At 37.7% G+C, this 18,149-nt stretch overlaps 1 protein-coding gene across 13 annotated transcripts in view; it reads left to right on the top strand.

Annotated features, from left to right (window-relative positions):
• LOC134202521 (sarcolemmal membrane-associated protein-like) overlaps window positions 1–18,149 on the top strand; it is a 69,006-nt gene that overhangs the window by 33,912 nt on the left and 16,945 nt on the right. For all 13 annotated transcript variants that reach the window (XM_062677521.1, XM_062677526.1, XM_062677530.1 and 10 more), the window contains one exon: window positions 14,457–14,780. In XM_062677521.1, coding sequence (XP_062533505.1) covers window positions 14,460–14,780 — 321 coding nt within the window. In that variant the 5' untranslated portion in view covers window positions 14,457–14,459. The remainder of the gene's footprint in view (window positions 1–14,456; window positions 14,781–18,149) is intronic.

Here is an 18,149-nt window from a genome sequence, read left to right as displayed (position 1 = left end):
GTAAAAGACCGCCGTCATAAATTTGACATGAAAGGGAAGCTTCATCTGTGAAGCGTTATTGGGTAAAAATCGCTATATTAAACCAGCTCCCATTGATCCATCTGGCCATGAATGTGCCATTATCATTTATGAGTTTGAGATTTTATTTTTACAGATAAAAAAATTAAACGTTAAGAGTAACACGTTAACATATTTAATTTTTTTTTCCTCAATGATTCTACATTTCTATTGGAACATGGTCTTATTTTCATCTTAGCGTTATAATGGCATTTTTACGGATAATAATTGTAAACATATGAATCTCAAGTTTCCAAACATTATGTAAATAATGTCTACACTGACGGTTCGAAAAAGTAGACGTAGTCAATCTTCATAGTTTAGCTCATTTTAAACCTACTGAACCAAAATTTGTTAGGGAGATTAGGGTGAATATGTAATAAAATATATTGCAATCTTTGATTGTTTTACCTGGGTTCCTGTAGGAAATACCTGCTGTTTCCTGTAGCAAAAACATAATCTCTTATGATACGCCAGCCTATAGAAATAACCCAATAAATCTACATACCCACTTTCCAACTCGTTGCTTTTTAAAATTTCTCCGTATGTAGCAACATCTAGTGAATCTAGCCACAATATGGGGGCCTGTCTGATAGTGTGGTAGCCAAGCATCCGGAACTGCTACCGCTCTGGCTGCTTTGCAACTCTGCAGTCCATGCACTACAACCGCGGAGGTGAATGTACCCGTCGTCGATCACTGTAAGTTGCTCCGTTCATCGCTTGTCTACCACATTATTGATGTAAGACAGAGTTCTGCTGACACAGAACCGGCACGGCGCTTCGCTACTAATGTTGGCATTCTTCCAATAGCAGCCATTGCGTTACAGGGGCGAGCCAAAAAAGAGACCAAGCAGACTCGATTAAATATTGTCGCATTCGCATTGATTGTTCTGGTTTTGAAATTGTGATAACTGCTGTCTTGACCGTGTCCAGGTAATAATATCAAAAATATAAAAAAAGTCAATCTTTACATAGTTATAGAAAAAAATGTGTTTCTCAAATCACACAGCAACCGATTAAACTCAATGCCAACATTCAACCATTTGAACTGCAGAGATAGTCTTATAATGTTCTGTTCAAATAATGAATGTTAATATCTGTTGTATGGAGGAGGTGTTTGAACAAGCTTTTCATACCATGCCGTTTAAAGTTCGAAGCCTGTTTCACCGTTAATTCCCCTACAGAAACCGGCGAAAAAAACTTTTGATTGATAATTCTGCAATGAACACCCCATCACAATGTCGTTTGTTGTGTTTCGCCGCTGTTCTGCGGTGATGTTGCTGCAATGTCATTTAACTGGCGTACGTACGACTGGATTATGCTTAGTCCATTGAGGACGGTGTTTTAGCTTTTCCGTTCCAGTTGTGTATGTTTATGTGTCGTTCGTGTCACTGAAGTCGTTTGTTCATGATACACGTTTTACACAGGGTACACATTAACAAAATGAAGGACTTCATACTAACTAGTCCAGATTCACAAGTGAATCAAATTAAAATTAGCGCCAATAGTCCAAATTTGAGCTAGTAAAATACAATTCCGATGTATTGTCTATGACTGCATATCGGTCCTATCTAGGTTGGATTTTTTTTATTGATATGGTAAAACTAAGGTCTTTAGTGTGTGCGACCTCTGGTCGAAGACGGTGATTCGGTCTTTCTTTCAAATCACTGTAGTTCAGTGAAAAAATAGTTGGAAAAGCTTAACATACAGTTTTATTTTGCTGAAGCTCAGCGAAATTTGTTAAAAAATATCAACATATGGAAGTTTAGCAAAATTTTGCTGGTATGTAGGGGAAGTGGGGGTAGCACGCCCATAGGGGTTAAAACGCGCCACCCCTGAATAAGGTTAAATATCCCCATTTTGATTATTTTCAATAGTCTATACGATAAAGCAATGAAAAATATTGCCATTGGATACATATATTTCATGATTTTTCTCTAGTTATACATGAAAAACTCGAAAAACGATTTTTGCGTGTTTTGATGCAATTCTAGCTCGGTGGAATTTAGTCTTTCTGTCGCTGTTATACATTGATAAATTAATAATTGAGCCATGAGCCATGCTGCTTACTCGTGTTCTTTATGTTCCACACGAAATCGTCGTCAAAAATGGTTTTAAAACGATTTTATGGGCCTTCAAACTTCTGAGGTCGGTGTGGGGCATTACGCCCATGCTCATTTCGTATGACCGAAACAGCTGAAACATTCGGTTAATTGCCTTAATGTAGGCAATTAAAATTAAAATCAGTACGATAAGCACATGCGCGTTTTAACCCATCCACTGGCGCATCTCACCCCGCATGGTTTCAAAATCATTTTTTTTCGGGTGCTTTTTAAAAATCAAATTTCTGTGCAATAAAATGGACAATTAGATATCTGTTATCGCTAGTCAGTCGCAGATATGCTGTTCTTCAGTATGCGCTGATGAAAACTGGCTGAAATGGTGGTTTTCATTGATAAAAATGGCATTTTCCTTAACGTGGGCGTCCTACCCCCAGTTCCCCTATATATTAGTAAACCAAATTTGGTGGCGCACAAAGCCGACGAATGTGCTGCGAATTGATTATCTTATTTCCCTGGATAGGCAATTCATCGTCAACGGTCGAAACCGAGAAAGTTGTGCTGAAATGAAAAACGGAACAACAGTTCCCCTGTAATCATTTGATATTATTTAACAGATTTTTGGATTATATAGGTAGTTGTTTGTTTGTTGTCTCGACTCAATGATTTCATCGCTCTAAGCGCAAACGAATGGAGCCGCTGAAGGCACACGCCATGTCGCCATTCCGTCCAGACCGATATCTACACGTAAATCTTTTCCCATTCAGATCCCACGGGATATTAATACCGGGAACAATCAAAGTGCAGTGAAGCGCTCAACTGTATATATGAGTTAAAACTACACGAAATCATAGTTGACTAGTGGCCCGATCCCGAGCGCACTGCTAGACATATTTTGATTTGTCTTAAACGCGCATCTGTTGAGGTGTGTGAATTTACGACAAACTTCTTGCCTATATCGGGCCGCCCCATCGCATCAGTAGTCAATTCGAGCGAGGCACGTTCTCGGTATACCTAATTTCTCTACATACTTACATGCAGAAACGCAGCCTAGATCTTCCGCCGACACGTTAATCCGCTGGCTCGCGAGTTGCATTACAGTTACCGCAAACTGGGGGATGCATTCGCGAGCAGCGCGATGTTAAACGGTTTATGTGCACGGTGCGTCGTTTGGTTTCATAGCGCATATACAAGGTGTCCCATAACTGAATAATTTAGAAAAATCTAGTAAATTTGTAATATGGTTTTTAGCTAATCTTGAATTTAATATAGATTAGAAAAATTGAAGCATTTCTTTAATAGTTTTTTACGCGGTTGTAATTTATTAGTTTCTCGATTAACCTCTAAACTTTCACAGCTTTTTAAATTCCGCCTGAATTTTCTTTGATTTTTTGTGGAGGTAACTCATTGTTTCATTCGCGCTAAAGGTCCTTATCGACAAAAACCAAACCGTGTAAAAAAACTGGGTGTAATGATTTTAATACATTCAGATTAGGTTCAAGAATATTGCTTTCTGAAACACCCTAAGAGAGAAGGTAACCGTTTCGGGCCACGTAAATTAACGAGAAAGTGCAGAAGTGCTATTGCTTCAGATTGTGAGGGAGTTTTATATGAGAGGCGGATGCCAATATTGTTTTTCATGTAATATCCTATACATATATATTTCGCCTACTAAATGTATCTAGAATATGGAGGATGTCTTCATAACAGATTTTTTGACAGGAGGTTCTTTGTGCTGTATACCCCTCCCCTCCGATATGTTATCGTTCCGTGATGGGTGATGGGCGCTTAACTCTCAAACGGCGCTTGAATTAAATTTCGAAGGAATTTTTTTTAGCGATAACTAGGGTTACCGGAGGTAGTATTGGCATAGCATAAAATGTTGGCTCATCACGCACATAAATCAATCATTTAGCGATAACACATCGTTTTGTAGGGTAATTGGGTAGATGTACTATATTTCGCCACCTTGGTAAAACAAGTAGTTTTTTAACGCTCTAGTGCAGTATTTTATCTTAAGAACTATCCAGAAATGCGATTACTAACGGTTTTATATGGAAGAGTTGATATTTTTGTCTTAATTTAGTTAAATAAAATGTGGCGAAATTTAATACATCAAATGAGGTGATTTCAATTATCGTTATTGGAAATTCTATTTATAGTTTTGAAATTTAAACCTGAGTTAATTTTCGCCACCATCAACAGCATCGGTATCTTTTTCTTATTTTTATTTGGATTCATTTATTTTAAACAGATTTTGTGAGCGCGCAATGCGTGTTGCCTAAGCTCCGGGCGTTAGTGGATTCAATATCCGTTCAGTCCACCATTCCAAGAGGACAAGAAAAGGGTGGCGAAAACTAGATCACGGGGTGGCAAAAATTGAAAATGTTTGGCGAAAATTGAATCAAAATATTTGCTAATTAAAAGGCATATTTTTATAAATTAGCAATAATTTATCGTCATTAATAAATCAGATTTGCTAGGTAAGGACCAGTTTTACATAATAATTCCGACACCTCCACAATAATTAGACTTTTTTGCATTTTGCGACAATTCGAGAGATTTTTTTTTTGTTGGGGCGTAGAACCACTGCGTCCATTGAGTTGAACTTTTGTGGTATACCTCTGATTACTCTTAACTATGTATTCGCATCTTGTAGGTTGATCACCATTTGTCAAGTAAACAACCTAAGACGCGTCTTTTCCCAGTCCGGTATAATTGAGTTAATAAAACCCACTACCTTTCCAGGATTTGCAGTCCAAATATCTCCTGGTTGCATAAAGCCACTATTTAGAAATTTAGATCTACCCTTGTACAATGCATCACAACTGCAAAGCAGATGCTCCGAGGTTTCACGTCCCATGTTACAGAAACGACAGATATCATTCTGAATCTAGCCAATATTTTTCAAGTGATATCTGCTCGGGCAGTGTCCGGTAATTAGGCCAGTGAAGGTGCAAAGAGCTCTCTTGCTGAGCTCCAAGAGCTTTTCGGTTAATTTAACATTGGGAATTATAAATCTCTTTGATTGAGCACACTTTTCGGCAATCAACCAGTTGGTCATCAACCTTTGTGCTTCCCAGGATTTCAATTCCATTTGTATAGTACAGTATGATATACCACAGAAAGGTTCTGGGCCAATAAACTGTGTGTTTGAACCTCGTTTTGCAAGCTTGTCTGCCTTTTCATTACCTTCAATGCCACAGTGTCCTGGAACCCAGTATAGATTTACGCAGTTCTCTTGGCACACTTTTCGCAATGAAATAATGCAGTCCCAGACAAGTTTTGATGTACATTTAAAGCTACTTTGCTTTGAGTGCCGCTTAACTATCTGTGAAGATACAAATATTTGCATATCTATATTTCTTCTCTACACAGATATTAGCACATTTCATTATAGCGAAAATCTCCGCTTGAAACACCGTTGGATAGTTTCCCATTGCCACTGAGATCGATATCCCAGGGCCGAAGATTCCTGCTCCCGTTTGTGTTCCTATTTTTGAGCCATCTGTGTAGAATTTTATGGAACCGTCCCGAACAGTGGGACCTCCGACTTCCCAGTCCATACGTGATGGCTCACGTATGTTATAAGGAATGTCATAGTTCTCCACAGGTTTCATCCAGTCTCCACTCATATTAATCACTGGGCCATATTGGAAATTTTGTGAGATACCTAGAAAACATAAGCAATTAAAAATAAAAATCCAGGAACAATATAATCATTTTATCGACTAGTAATCGTTATTTGCACAGATCTATTGAAACTATTTAAACATTTAGATTTCAAAACAAAGCAACATTCCCATCATGACTGCTTATAATGTGACAGTCACAGGTGACCGGGAACCCGCTACATTTTTATTTGGTCTCTTGACAATGAAAATGCAACTGTTTCGTAATGTTCCAGTTAGGGAGGTTATGTTTTTATGAAGTTGATATTAGGAAAAGATTGTTTCTTTAATGTTCATTACTCAGTCGCTTTTTAACTTTTAGTCCCTGGTGTGCATGAGGTACAATCATTGATTAGATCTTTTTTCTGAATCCAGTTTGTGTTGTCACTAGCTTAATTTCATATCAATTTCGAGTGACATATATTACACAATGTTATGAGGCAACCATAAACCATAGAACCGAATATCAAATATTAATTCTTTTAAATGAATGTATTAATTTTTAAGTCATTCTTTCAATGTCCAAGCTTACCTTTAGACGAGGTTCTTTCTTTATTTTTCTGTAATTTTCAATTGCACAGTATCCGAAAAAAATGATATATTAAATGATATATACCTATTTTAACACATGTTCAAGAGTTGGGTAATTCTCGCTGAAACCGGGCCACTATTTATACGAGGTTCTTAAAAATGTCTAAATTTATATTCTTTCGAAAGCTTTCGGCGAGTATATTAAGGATCCGAGTTAAATTCTTCAGAAAAAAGAACCCCTCGTTAGCTATACACGAAATCATATTAATGGACCCCTCGATTTTTGTCAATTCTTGACTCACCAAAACTGTCATAACTCCAACAATTCTCAACCGATCATAGAGATCAGCATATCGTTGGAAAGAGGAAGAGTGTATCCTCAATTTGCAATAATAAAAATATAAGCAGCCATATTGAATTTGGCCGCCATCTTGGATTTGTTTTTGAAAACTATTTTTCCGCCAGGTTCGCAACCACCAATTTTGAATATTAATACATCGATGGAAAGCTTAGCTTATATTGTGCATTGTGTCCGAAAATCTCAGGTGTATATTTTTTCTATCAAAAGTTATGTACTATTTACCAATACAAAAGTTCTTGAATTATTTAATGCAATAACTTGAACACGGCTCCGTTATGCTCAAAACTTTTGAGCCCTACAAATAAAATACTGTTGTGGATATGCTTTTCATTTTTGAAACATATTTGGCTTAGAATAGTGTATGAAATCAAGGAACTGACGTCGTAGTACCATCCCGAGCAAAGCTTGAGAGCAAATCGATAACTAATTTTGTTGTTGTGAAATCGTCTAATTTTGATAACTTAGGTTGATATCCTTTTGGTCGTTTTAACGGTTAAAAGATCAAAATCTACAGCAGAAAAATCCTACTGTGACATCAAATTGAAAACTATTTCTGCTATCGATGAGAGCAAATCTAAAACTAATTTTGATATTGGTTTCGATAACAAAATAAGTACACAGTTTGATGTCAGATCATACAATTTAGAAATCAACAGCAAAATGAGATCAAAATATGTAATCAGTCATGATGATTCATATTTGAAAACAAATTATGATTTCAATTTGATATCTATATCAAAATATGTTTTCTATATGCTCTCTTTATGTTTTCAAACTTTGCTCGGGATATTACCCATAAAAATAATGTTCGTTGGTCGGAGACGAGCCAGCCTCGGGCTGAAAGTCTCCTTAATAAAGAAAAAAAAAACAAATGTTCGTTGGTCAGATGGCCCTTCAAAATATAATTTGGTAAATCGTACATAACTTTTGATAGAAAAAACATACACCTGAGATTTTCGGACACAATGCACAATATAAGCTAAGCTTTCTATCGATGTATTAATATTCAAAATCGGTTTTCAAAAAAAAAATACAAGATAGTGGCCAAATTCAATATGGCTGCTTTTATTTTAGTTATTGCAAATTTAGGATACACTCTTCCTCTTTCCAACGATATGCTGATTTCTATGAACGGTTGAGAAATGTTGGAGTTATGACAGTTTTTGTGAGTCAAGAATTGACAAAAATCGAGAGGTCCATTAAAATTAATTCATGTATAACTAACGATGGGTTCATTTTTCTGAAGAATTTAACTCGGATCCTTAATATATTCGCCGAAAGCTTTCGAAAGAATATAAATTTGGGTATTTTTAAGAGCCTCGTGCAAATAGTGGCCCGGTTTCAGCGAGAATTACTCAGTTGTTTGAACAAATCATTGAAAAAATGGTAATTCGCTTAAGTTTAGTATTTTTCCACAACCTAATATAATAAAAGGTTATGATGATGAAAGATATAGTCTAAAATATGTTTTTAAATTGTTACACGGGAAATAAGTCCCAACACTTCGATAATTCCAATATGCCAGCGGTTCTCAACCTTTTTCTTGAGAGGTTCATGTGTTTGTATTCATTGAGGTACCCCCTATTTTAATAACCGTAACTCATAAGATTATCTCATAGAGTGCTTTCGAACCTATTGAAAAGAGACTTTTGAGCTTCTTGAAATGAAGTTTCTGACCCGAAAGAATAATTCCGAGCCCCTCAAAAGGGAGTTTCCGAGGCTTTCAAAAGGAGGCTTCAAGCCACATGAAAGAGATAATTCGAGCCTTTTGAAAGGAGGCTTTGAGAATTTTTAAATGACGTTGCTGAGCCGTTTGAAAGATGACTTCTTGAAAGAAGAATTCTGAGCCACTGAAAGGAAAATTTCCGAGACACTTGAAAGGGGGCTTCTGAGCATCTTGAAACTGGGCTTCCGACCCCTTTGAAAAGCGGCTTCCGAGCCACTCGTGTAGTTGGCTAAACTGATTCCGAGCCTCTCGAATGCAGGATTCTAAGCCCCTTAAAAGGAGGCTTCTGAGCCTCTTAAAATGGGTCTTTCCAGCCTCTTGAAATGAGGCTTTGGTCATCTTGAAATGACATTTCTGAGCCTTTGGAAAGTAGGCTTCTTAGCTTCTCGAAGGAAGAATTCCGAGCCCCTCTAAAGGAAGTTTTCGAGCCACTTGAAAGGGGGTTTCTGAGCCCTTGAAAGTGAGCTTCTGAGCCTCTTGAAAGAAGGCTTCCGACCCTTTCATAAAGAGGCTTTCGAACCACTTGAAAGGGGCCTGACTGAAAGAAGAATTTGAGCCCCTTCGAAAGGTGGTTTTCAGCCGTTGCTGAGCCTTTTGAAAATAGGCTTCCAAGCTTCTTGAACAAAGAAACCCGAGCCCCTTGATTGGGTTTCTGAGCCACTTTATAGTAGGCTTCCGATCCTCTTTAAAGGAGGCTTCTGGGTCTTTTGAAAGAGGGCTTCAAACCATCTGGAAAAAGGGGGATTGTGACCCTCTTAAAAAAGGGCATCTGAGCCTCTTGAATGAGGGCTTCCTATCTGTTTTGAAAGGGGGCTTCCGAAAAGAGGCTTCCGAACCACTTCAAAGGGGGCTGACTGAAAGAAGAATTCGGTTTTCGAGTCTCTTGAAAGGAGGCATTGAGCATCTTAAAATAACGTTGCTTAGCCTTAGGCTTCCAAGCTTCTCCAAGGAAGAATTTCGAGCCCTTCGAAAGGAAGTTTACGAACCACTTGAAAGGGGGTTTCCGAGTCTCTTGAAATTGGGCTTCTGAGCCTCTTGAAAAAGGGGCTTCTGAGCCTCCTGAAACTAGGTTTCCGACCATTTTGAAAATAGGCCTCCGAACCACTTGTGGGCTTCTCCAAGGAAGAATTCCGAGCCCTTCGAAAGGAAGTTTCGAACAACTTGAAAGGAGGTTTCGAGTCTCTTGAAAGTGGGCTTGAGCCCTTGAAAAGGGGCTTCTGAGCCTCTTGAAACTGGGTTTGCGACCATTTTGGAAATAGGCCTCCGAACCACTTGTGGGGATTGGCTGAAAGAATTTGGAGCCCCTCTTAAAGGGGCCTCTAAAAGGAGGCTTTCGAGCCTAATGAAAGGGGAATTTCTGAGCCTTTTGAAATGACGATGCTGAGCCTTTAAAATAGGCTTAAAAGCTTCTCGAAGATAGAATTCGGACCCCCTTTAAAGGGAGTTTTCGAGCAACATGAAAGGGTGCTTCCAACCCTTTCGAAAAGAGGCTTCCAAACCACCTGAAACGGGGCTGGCTGAAAGAAGAATTCTGAGCCTCTCAAAAGGAGGTTTCCAAGTCTCTCCAAGCAATGAGGCTTTTGAACCGCGTAGAAGATTTTTATAAAAGCCTTAATCCTAAACTTCAAATTTAATATTTCAATTATTTGCTTGGAAGGATGCTTTCGAACCGCGTAGATGAAGATTTACGAAGATGAAGATAAGCTACCAAGATTTCTTTTTGAAAAAAAAGCCTTATGCCTCAAGGCTTCTGAACCTTCAAATTTAATATTTTAGTTAAGAAGTATATAAGTAGATTGTTTTTGAAGATATCTTTGATCTTTCGTCCCACAGTCCTTCATACACTGTGTTGGTTGTGGTAGACATGGTTCGATATGTTTTAATTTACTAATTGCTATGCAAATTATGTTCAATTCAAAGTCTTGGAATATAAATTAATACAATTATTAAAATTTTACCAATAGTTTTGCCTTTCTCGTACAACAAAGTTGTACCGAAAGGCTATATGATTGCTTCAAAAAAGAACTTTTGATAGAAGGCCCGGAGACCCATAGTGTTATATACCGATCAACTCAGCTCGACGAACTGAGGTGATGTCTGTATGTGTGTGTGTATGTGTGTATGTGTACAAATTTTGTAGACACACTTTTTGGAACATAGCATTATCCGATTTACTCGCAACAAGTTGCATTCGACGGGGAATGCGGTCCCATTGTTTGCTATTGAAAATTGGCTCGATCGGACATTGCATTTCGAAATTATTGAAACATCTTTTCCAAGGGTCCCCCCTTGGAAAAAAAAAATTCAAAACAAAAAAAAATTTTTTTTTCGAAGATGGTGGCGATGCATTTTAACTAATGCAAAAGCATGCAAAATGATCGAAAAAATGTGATCTATTCTCCTAAAAAGCTTTTTTGACCTTTCTAATGTTATTCTTTCAATATATTTTATAATGCATGAGAAAGGCATCAACACCGCTAGGTGGATTAATCTGGGTTTTTTTTAATTAGAATTGTAGTTCGTCCGCCATTACGCAATTTCGTCCGAGGTACCCCCTGGGGTCAGCGAAGGTACCTTCGGGGGTACATGTACCCCAGGTTGAGAACCGCTGCAATATGCTAATGTTGAATGGGAACGTTCAAACTTTTTAATAATAAATTCAAGATTTTATTTTAATGGATAGAAAACTGAAAAAAAAAACAAAATTCTAGAAATTCAAAATGTAAAATTGACTAAATTACAAATCAATTTTTTTTTGTCCCAATTGTGCTTAGATCTATTTTAGAAAACAAAATAATGATCTTGATCGGAAACAAAGATTTCGGGTGTAATCTGGGTTAGAATTAATATTAATTGTTTTATAGTTTTGTGAATATTTAGTAAACCAATAACTATGATGCGATTATACACTTACTTCATTGCTAAGTTCTCTAACTTAAAAACATCGATTTGATTAGATTCATTTCATTAGGGATAATTGTGTCTATCCTCATATTCATTTAATTTATTTAGCTTACATCTAAACAGATAACACTGAATTAATAATTTGACGCCATAATACACGGATTGAGGCCGCATCTCGCCATCTTCGAATGCGCCCACGCTCGCCAAGTCGTTCTGTACCTGGTCAATCAACATCGCTCGCTGTGCTCCCTGCCGTCTTGTATCTGCCCGATCGGAGGGTTGTTGTCCGACATTCTTGGAACATGCCCTGCCCATCGTACCCTTCCGACTTTAGCTACCTTCTAGATACTGGGTTCGCCGTAGAGCTGGTTCATCCTTCGCCGCCAAACACCGTCTTCCTACACACCGACAAAGATGGTCCTAAGCACCCGTCTCATATAATTTTGCGATAGTTTGAAAAGCTTCATCTGTTACTCAGGAAGGTATTCATTAAAATAGTCTGAATCAGTGACGGGAAATGTCATATCGATGCTAATAACTTTTCTCACAAGTCATTTACAATTATGTTTTCCATATAAACAAGTAGCCCTCAAATGACCCGAAAACTTTTTCTAATAGGAAATTTCTCTAAATATGATATTGGCGGCGTGAGAGCCGAATTAGTGTCAGATGACATTAATGACATGACATTCCGTGACATTTTTTTAATCTCGCTGTCATGGCTCACACTTTGTATTAAGAACAATGATCTGTTCGACAAAGCTCTAGGACCCTTTAAGTACTACATGTTAATCAAAAAATCCGAACTGTAAATTACTTTTGGAAAAAGTTATTACGAAATTAGTAATAGCAATGCCATGACATTTTTTTGACATTTCCCATCACTGGTCTGAATAGAATAAAACCAAGAGCTGAACATTAAAATATGTTGGCTATACGATAATATACGTTTTTTCTGCTTTCTGTGAACATTATGGTATAAGAAGAAAGAACCACACTAGACTATCATGCAATGTCCATTGGCTCGAAAGTTTTGCAACTAAGAAAAGAATACAACCATCGTAATTAGGTGTTATTGTGGTATTACCATTACCATGTTGATTAAATCCCAATTGACACTAACTACATAACCACGAAGCGCACGATTTTAGTGTGCCTGTTGATTAAAGCATTTTGCATAACACGTTGTTGATAATTGAATGTAACTATTTCAAAGGTTCGTTACAAGTTACAAGTTACTTCGATTTAAAACTGACCTCCGGTTGGTTAAGAATATAAAACAGCCAGATAAAGTTCAAAAAATCTATCCCTGATTTTTTTTTAAATTAAATAAAAACCGGGAAAAATTGTCAAAATTAACCGGGAAAAGCGGGAAAAAACCCGGAAATTTGAAAATCGAATTTCAGTGGCCACCCTGATATAAGAACCACTTAATATACAGTCCGACGTTTTTTAATATTTACGTAACCTCATGGGTAAGTGCGTGAACGCGTTTTTAATATTTACGTAACCTTATGCGTAAGTGCGTGAACTTTGAATGTTGATATACATTTATCTATCATTCTGAAAATTCAATATCTATAGGCAATTTTAGTAGGAAAGATATATTTGAATTAAAAAAGTGTTCCACACACAGCACATTAAATATGGCTCGCGTAAGGTGAAGTAATCATAAAACGATATATTGCCTTCCACGATTTGAATTTCAGTATTTAAGCTAAACTAAATATATTTTCTGTGCACCACACTCTGACCACTTCGTGCAACAACTGAACAGCTGTTTTCATAATAAAAGCATTCCATTCATAACGCTTTCATCATTAGCGGTCGGTCGCGCTCTGTGTCAATATCTCGCATCGTTCATATATTTACCGTCATCATGACTTCATTAGTGATTGGCGAATGCGACTAAGTTTAGCGTTTATAGTTAGTATATCCACAGCTGCCTATTTTTAAAATGTTTGGTATTCAAGTTAAGTATACTTATTTGGACCACTGAAATAATAATAGTAATTTATCGCTATTTCTATGTTTTCTATAATAATGCGCATGTAGAAAAAATATTCAAAATTTTGCTTGTAGTTGATCACCCATAAAGAATGCATGGGCGTATTAGAAAAATAATTTGGTACACCATACACTTGCTCAGACTACACCCCCTGTAATCCAAGTTTATTGTTCATTATACAGCAGGGATTTTATAACGTTATAATCATTGCATCTATACCATCATTGGCCATTTCAGCACCTCCATATCTGTTACATGGAGCCACCATAGACGCCATACTGTCTCTTCATGTTGAGACTGTCAGCTACAATTAGATGACGACGACGACGAAAACAACAGTGTGCTTCATCAGCTGATGGGAGAGCTGATCGGATCCATTATCACTGCTCTCTGTCTTGGAATAAGTGAATCGTTCAGAAGTGCCGTTCCGCCACCCGCCCTACTATGCGGAATGTGATGGAATGTTTATGTTTTGCTTTTCGGTTTCTTTTCCTCGACTCGAGCGTTGCATGCATAAATCTACCGCAAGAGTGTGGCGAGGTCGTCACCGGATTCAGTGGAATTTACTTATCTTATGTACACAGTTGATCTTACTTATCGATGTTCGAATCCAATCGAAAATGATCAGTTCTGTTTGGATACTTAATAGTGTGATATTCCCGGCCTGCTAATAACGGAAATAGATAGCACAGAGTTTTGAAAAAAATCTGGTTGTTCTGTTAGGGTCAACCGTTGAAGTTGATAAATATGACTCTCAACCAGTAATTCCAAGGTGTCAGGTGACCTACATATGTTGATGGAACGAATGGCTTGGTATTAGAATCAATACTATAATGGTAGTTTTCTATGATACCTTTGCATTTGAATTTTCAGGCTGTACATTTTATTTTATTTTCCTCCATCAATTACAGGGAGCTTTCAACTTGACGCGCAAATTTAGAATACTACCGTTGAACGGTGCTCTGGGGTAAGAACTTTACATCAATATAATTACAACATTCTTGACATCGAATAATTTTCTATTCACCCAAAAGTATCTTGATGGGAGCTTCTGGTAGCCGGTCCAGTTTAATATTTCAATTGAAAGTTAAATAACAATAATTATAATTTTTTCTTCTATTCTCTTTTTCTTATGCAGGTCATGGTTATTATAAACAATAGATATGAGTATTTATCCATCCTGAAAGCGCCAGGAGTAAGAATGCAAACTCCTGTAGTGAGCAACAATAACTCTTCGACGACCACATTGACCCGTGACTCACTGGTACAGTCACAGCAGCAGCAGAATCAACAAATAAATAACAATAACAACTCACTGTTAAATAACAACAACATCAATCTCAACAACAACAACGGCAACGGTGTTAGCATAAATAATAATAATAACAACAACAACAGCAACGGCTTACCGGGACTGGCAAAAGCGGTGCTCATCTGCAGGCAGAATTCACACCCTTTCAATGTGAGTATAATATGCAGTTCTTGATATGCTTTTAGTCAAAACTGGTTAAAACACTTAAAACGTATTCACTATAGAGTGATTGAAATTTTGTCTTTTTCGCTCCCCTATGCTCAAACGATTTTATTTGTCATTCTAATAGCCCAAGCATAGTCTGAAAACATAATGAGAGCATATAGAAAACATATTTTGATTTTGACATCAAATTTAAATCATAATAGGAAGCAGCATGATTGATTTCATATATTGCTGTAGATTTCTAAATCGTATGATCTGACATCAAACCGAAATCTTATTTTGGTATCGGAATCAATATCAAAATAAGTTTTCAATCTGATGTCACAGTAAGAATTTTGTGATTTACGTTATTTTAATAGTTAAAACGACCAAAGATATCAAATTAAGTAATCATAATTGGCGATTTCGCAACATCAAAACATGTTATCGATTTGCTCTCAAGCTTTGTATGGGAGTCCACCCAAATTTTCAGCTAATTTAGATATAATTCGATCGTGCACACGCCGCACAATGAAAAAAAGTCCATGTATAGGCGGATTGCGCTGAAATTTTGACACAAATCGTAGAACTTTCTGGTGCAAATGTGCAACACATTTGACCTCAAATTTTGCCAAAAATCGTGTTATGTGAGCTCTGTCTACTGTACGATGTTAGGAATTGAAATCATGCTGAGTTTACTCTACGTTCTTCATGTTCCTCAAATTGCTTACTAATAACCTCACATTACTAGTCTGATCTAGAATTTTCCAGGAAATCGAGTGGAGTTATTTTTGTCAAATAATTACAAACCGCTATTATTAGTGCTTACATAAAAACAACAGGTTTTTTCTTAGCAAGTTTTCGAATCGAGGGACTCGGATTTGAAATGCGACTGCACACAATTTCTTTTCAGACCTGCTATTCCGTCAACGCCATTATCAACTAAGTACTTGTAATGTCAATAATAACAATATTTTCAGAAAGTACATACATACTTTCATCTTACTTACTTATTTACTTACTTACGGGTCTTGTACACCTCCGATGATGCAAAGGGTCGACTTGAAAAATCTCCATCCTGTGAGATGTTCAGCTTCAGCAGCTATCGCTTTAACCTGTTGCCAAGATATTGGAAGCTTTCAATAAACTGGAAGGGGTCGCCGTGTTTACATCCAACTTTTTGGTTTTGTTGCGCTAGGCGAGGTCGTTGAGCGTACTCTGCATATCAGCCAATTTAACCTTCCTAATGCATTAGAAAAAAGTTACACATTGTGCATTGGGGTCCATTTGGTCATCTCCATCACAAAAACTCAAATTTCAACCAATTTTCGATCTTCAGGCACCAAACGAAAGCTGTAGGTTCCAATAACAAGCCCACGGGGTGATCCATTCGAATTGGCCACTCTAGTCCCCGGGGAACCTGTGCTAAAGATGTAGTGTTTGAGCTTCTCGATTTTGCACCAAATTTCCGAGTTGCGTGTTATGAAACATAAAATTGCTTGCAAATATGTGCTCTGATGATTCTAACTGTATTTGCTATATTGTATATGCCATTTCTGGGCAAATTTATCCCTCGGGCGGTCATCGGAAAGCCCTCTGGAAGATCCGGAACATCCGTAAAATTGGCCAATTCTAAAAGTTCATCCCAGAGCTTCGCGATTTTTTGGTAATCATTCATTCTGGCAAATTGTGGGTGCAATCAATAGTTGAAGCCTTCTGTGACCTAAAAATGTCCCAGAAACGGTCCTCCGGAAGATCCGGAACATCCGTAAAATGGCCAATTCCAAAAGTTCATCCTAGAATTTCGCGATTTTTTTAAAACCATTCATTCTGGAAAATTGTGGATGCTATCAATAAGTAAAGTCTTCTGTGACCCCCAAATATCCCAGAAACGGTCCTCCGGAGGATCCGGAACACAGGTAAAAGTGGCCAATTCTAAAAGTTAATCCTAGACCTCCGCGATTTCTTCGTAACCATTCATTCTGGCAAATTGTGGGTCAAATCAATAGTTAAAGCCTTCTGTGACCTACAAATGTCTCAGAAATGGTCCTCCGGGAGATCCGGAACATCCGTAAAATGGCCAATTCCAAAAGATCATCCTAGAGCTTCGCGATGTTTTTAAAACCATTCATTCTGGCAAATTGTGGGTGCAATCAATAGGTAAAGCCTTCTGCGACCTACAAAAGTTCTAGGAGAGGTCCTCCGGAAGATCCGGAACATTCGTACAAGTGGCCAATTCTAAAAGTTCATCCCAGAACTTCGCTTTTTTGGTAACCATTCATTCTGGCAAATTGTGGGGGCAATCAATAGTTTTAAAACCTTCTGTGACTTACAAATATCCCAGAAATGGTCCCCCAGAAGATCCGGAACATCCGTAAAATGGCCAATTCTAAAAGTTCATCCTAGAGCTTCGCGATGTTTTTAACCTTCCGGGACTCGCATACTCCTGGATCACCTATGCAGTCCCGCCCCTCTTGTGAATAACAAGCGAGCTTTTTTCGAATGTGTTGTACTTTTTACAACGGTGCGAGTCCCGGAAGGTTAAAACCATTCATTCTGGCAAATTGTGGGTGCAATCAATAGGTAAAGTCTTCTGTGACCTACAAATGTCCCAGAAATGGTCCTCCGGAAGATTCGAAACATCCGTAAAAGTGGCCAATTCTAAAAGTTAATCCCAGAGCTCCGCGATTTTTTCGTAACCATTCATTCTGGCAAATTGTGGGGGCAATCAATAGTAAATGTCTTCTGTGACCTCCAAATGCCCCAGAAATGGTTCTCTGGAAGATCTGAAACATCCGTAAAACGGCCAATTCTAAAAGTTAATCCCAAAGCTTTGCGATTTTTTCGGAACATCCGTAAAATGTTCAATTCCAAAAGGTAATCCCCGAGATTCGCATTATTTCGTAATCATCCATCCTGACGAATAATGGATGCAATCAGTAGTAAAAGTCTTCAGTGATCCAAAAAGCTCCCGAAACGGTCATCCGAAAGATCCGGACCATACGTAAAAGTGTTCAATTTCAAAAATACTTCTCAGAGGTTTTTTTTCCTGTGCAATCAATTGTGCAAGTCTTCTGCGACCCGCAAATGCTCCCGAAAGGGGCCGTTACCACAAAATCATTCCAGAGCATTGCTATTTTATTCGTAACCATCCATACGGGCAAATTGTGTACGCAATAATTTGTTTCTTCTTCTGAGATGACCACAAACGGCCCTCCGGGAAATCCGAAACATTCGTAAAAGTGGCCAATTCAAAAGTTCATCTCAAAGCAAATTTCGAAACTGTTTATATCTTCGAATGGATAATGCAATCAATAGTGAAAGTCTTTTGTGGCCCAAAATGACCACAATCGAAACATCCGTAAAATAGGTTAA

The sequence above is a fragment of the Armigeres subalbatus genome, unplaced genomic scaffold (genome assembly GCF_024139115.2).
Source record: "Armigeres subalbatus isolate Guangzhou_Male unplaced genomic scaffold, GZ_Asu_2 Contig1252, whole genome shotgun sequence".
Taxonomy (NCBI): Eukaryota; Metazoa; Arthropoda; class Insecta; order Diptera; family Culicidae; genus Armigeres; species Armigeres subalbatus.
Note: the sequence above shows the minus strand (reverse complement) of the source record. Positions and strands in the feature narration are given on the sequence as shown.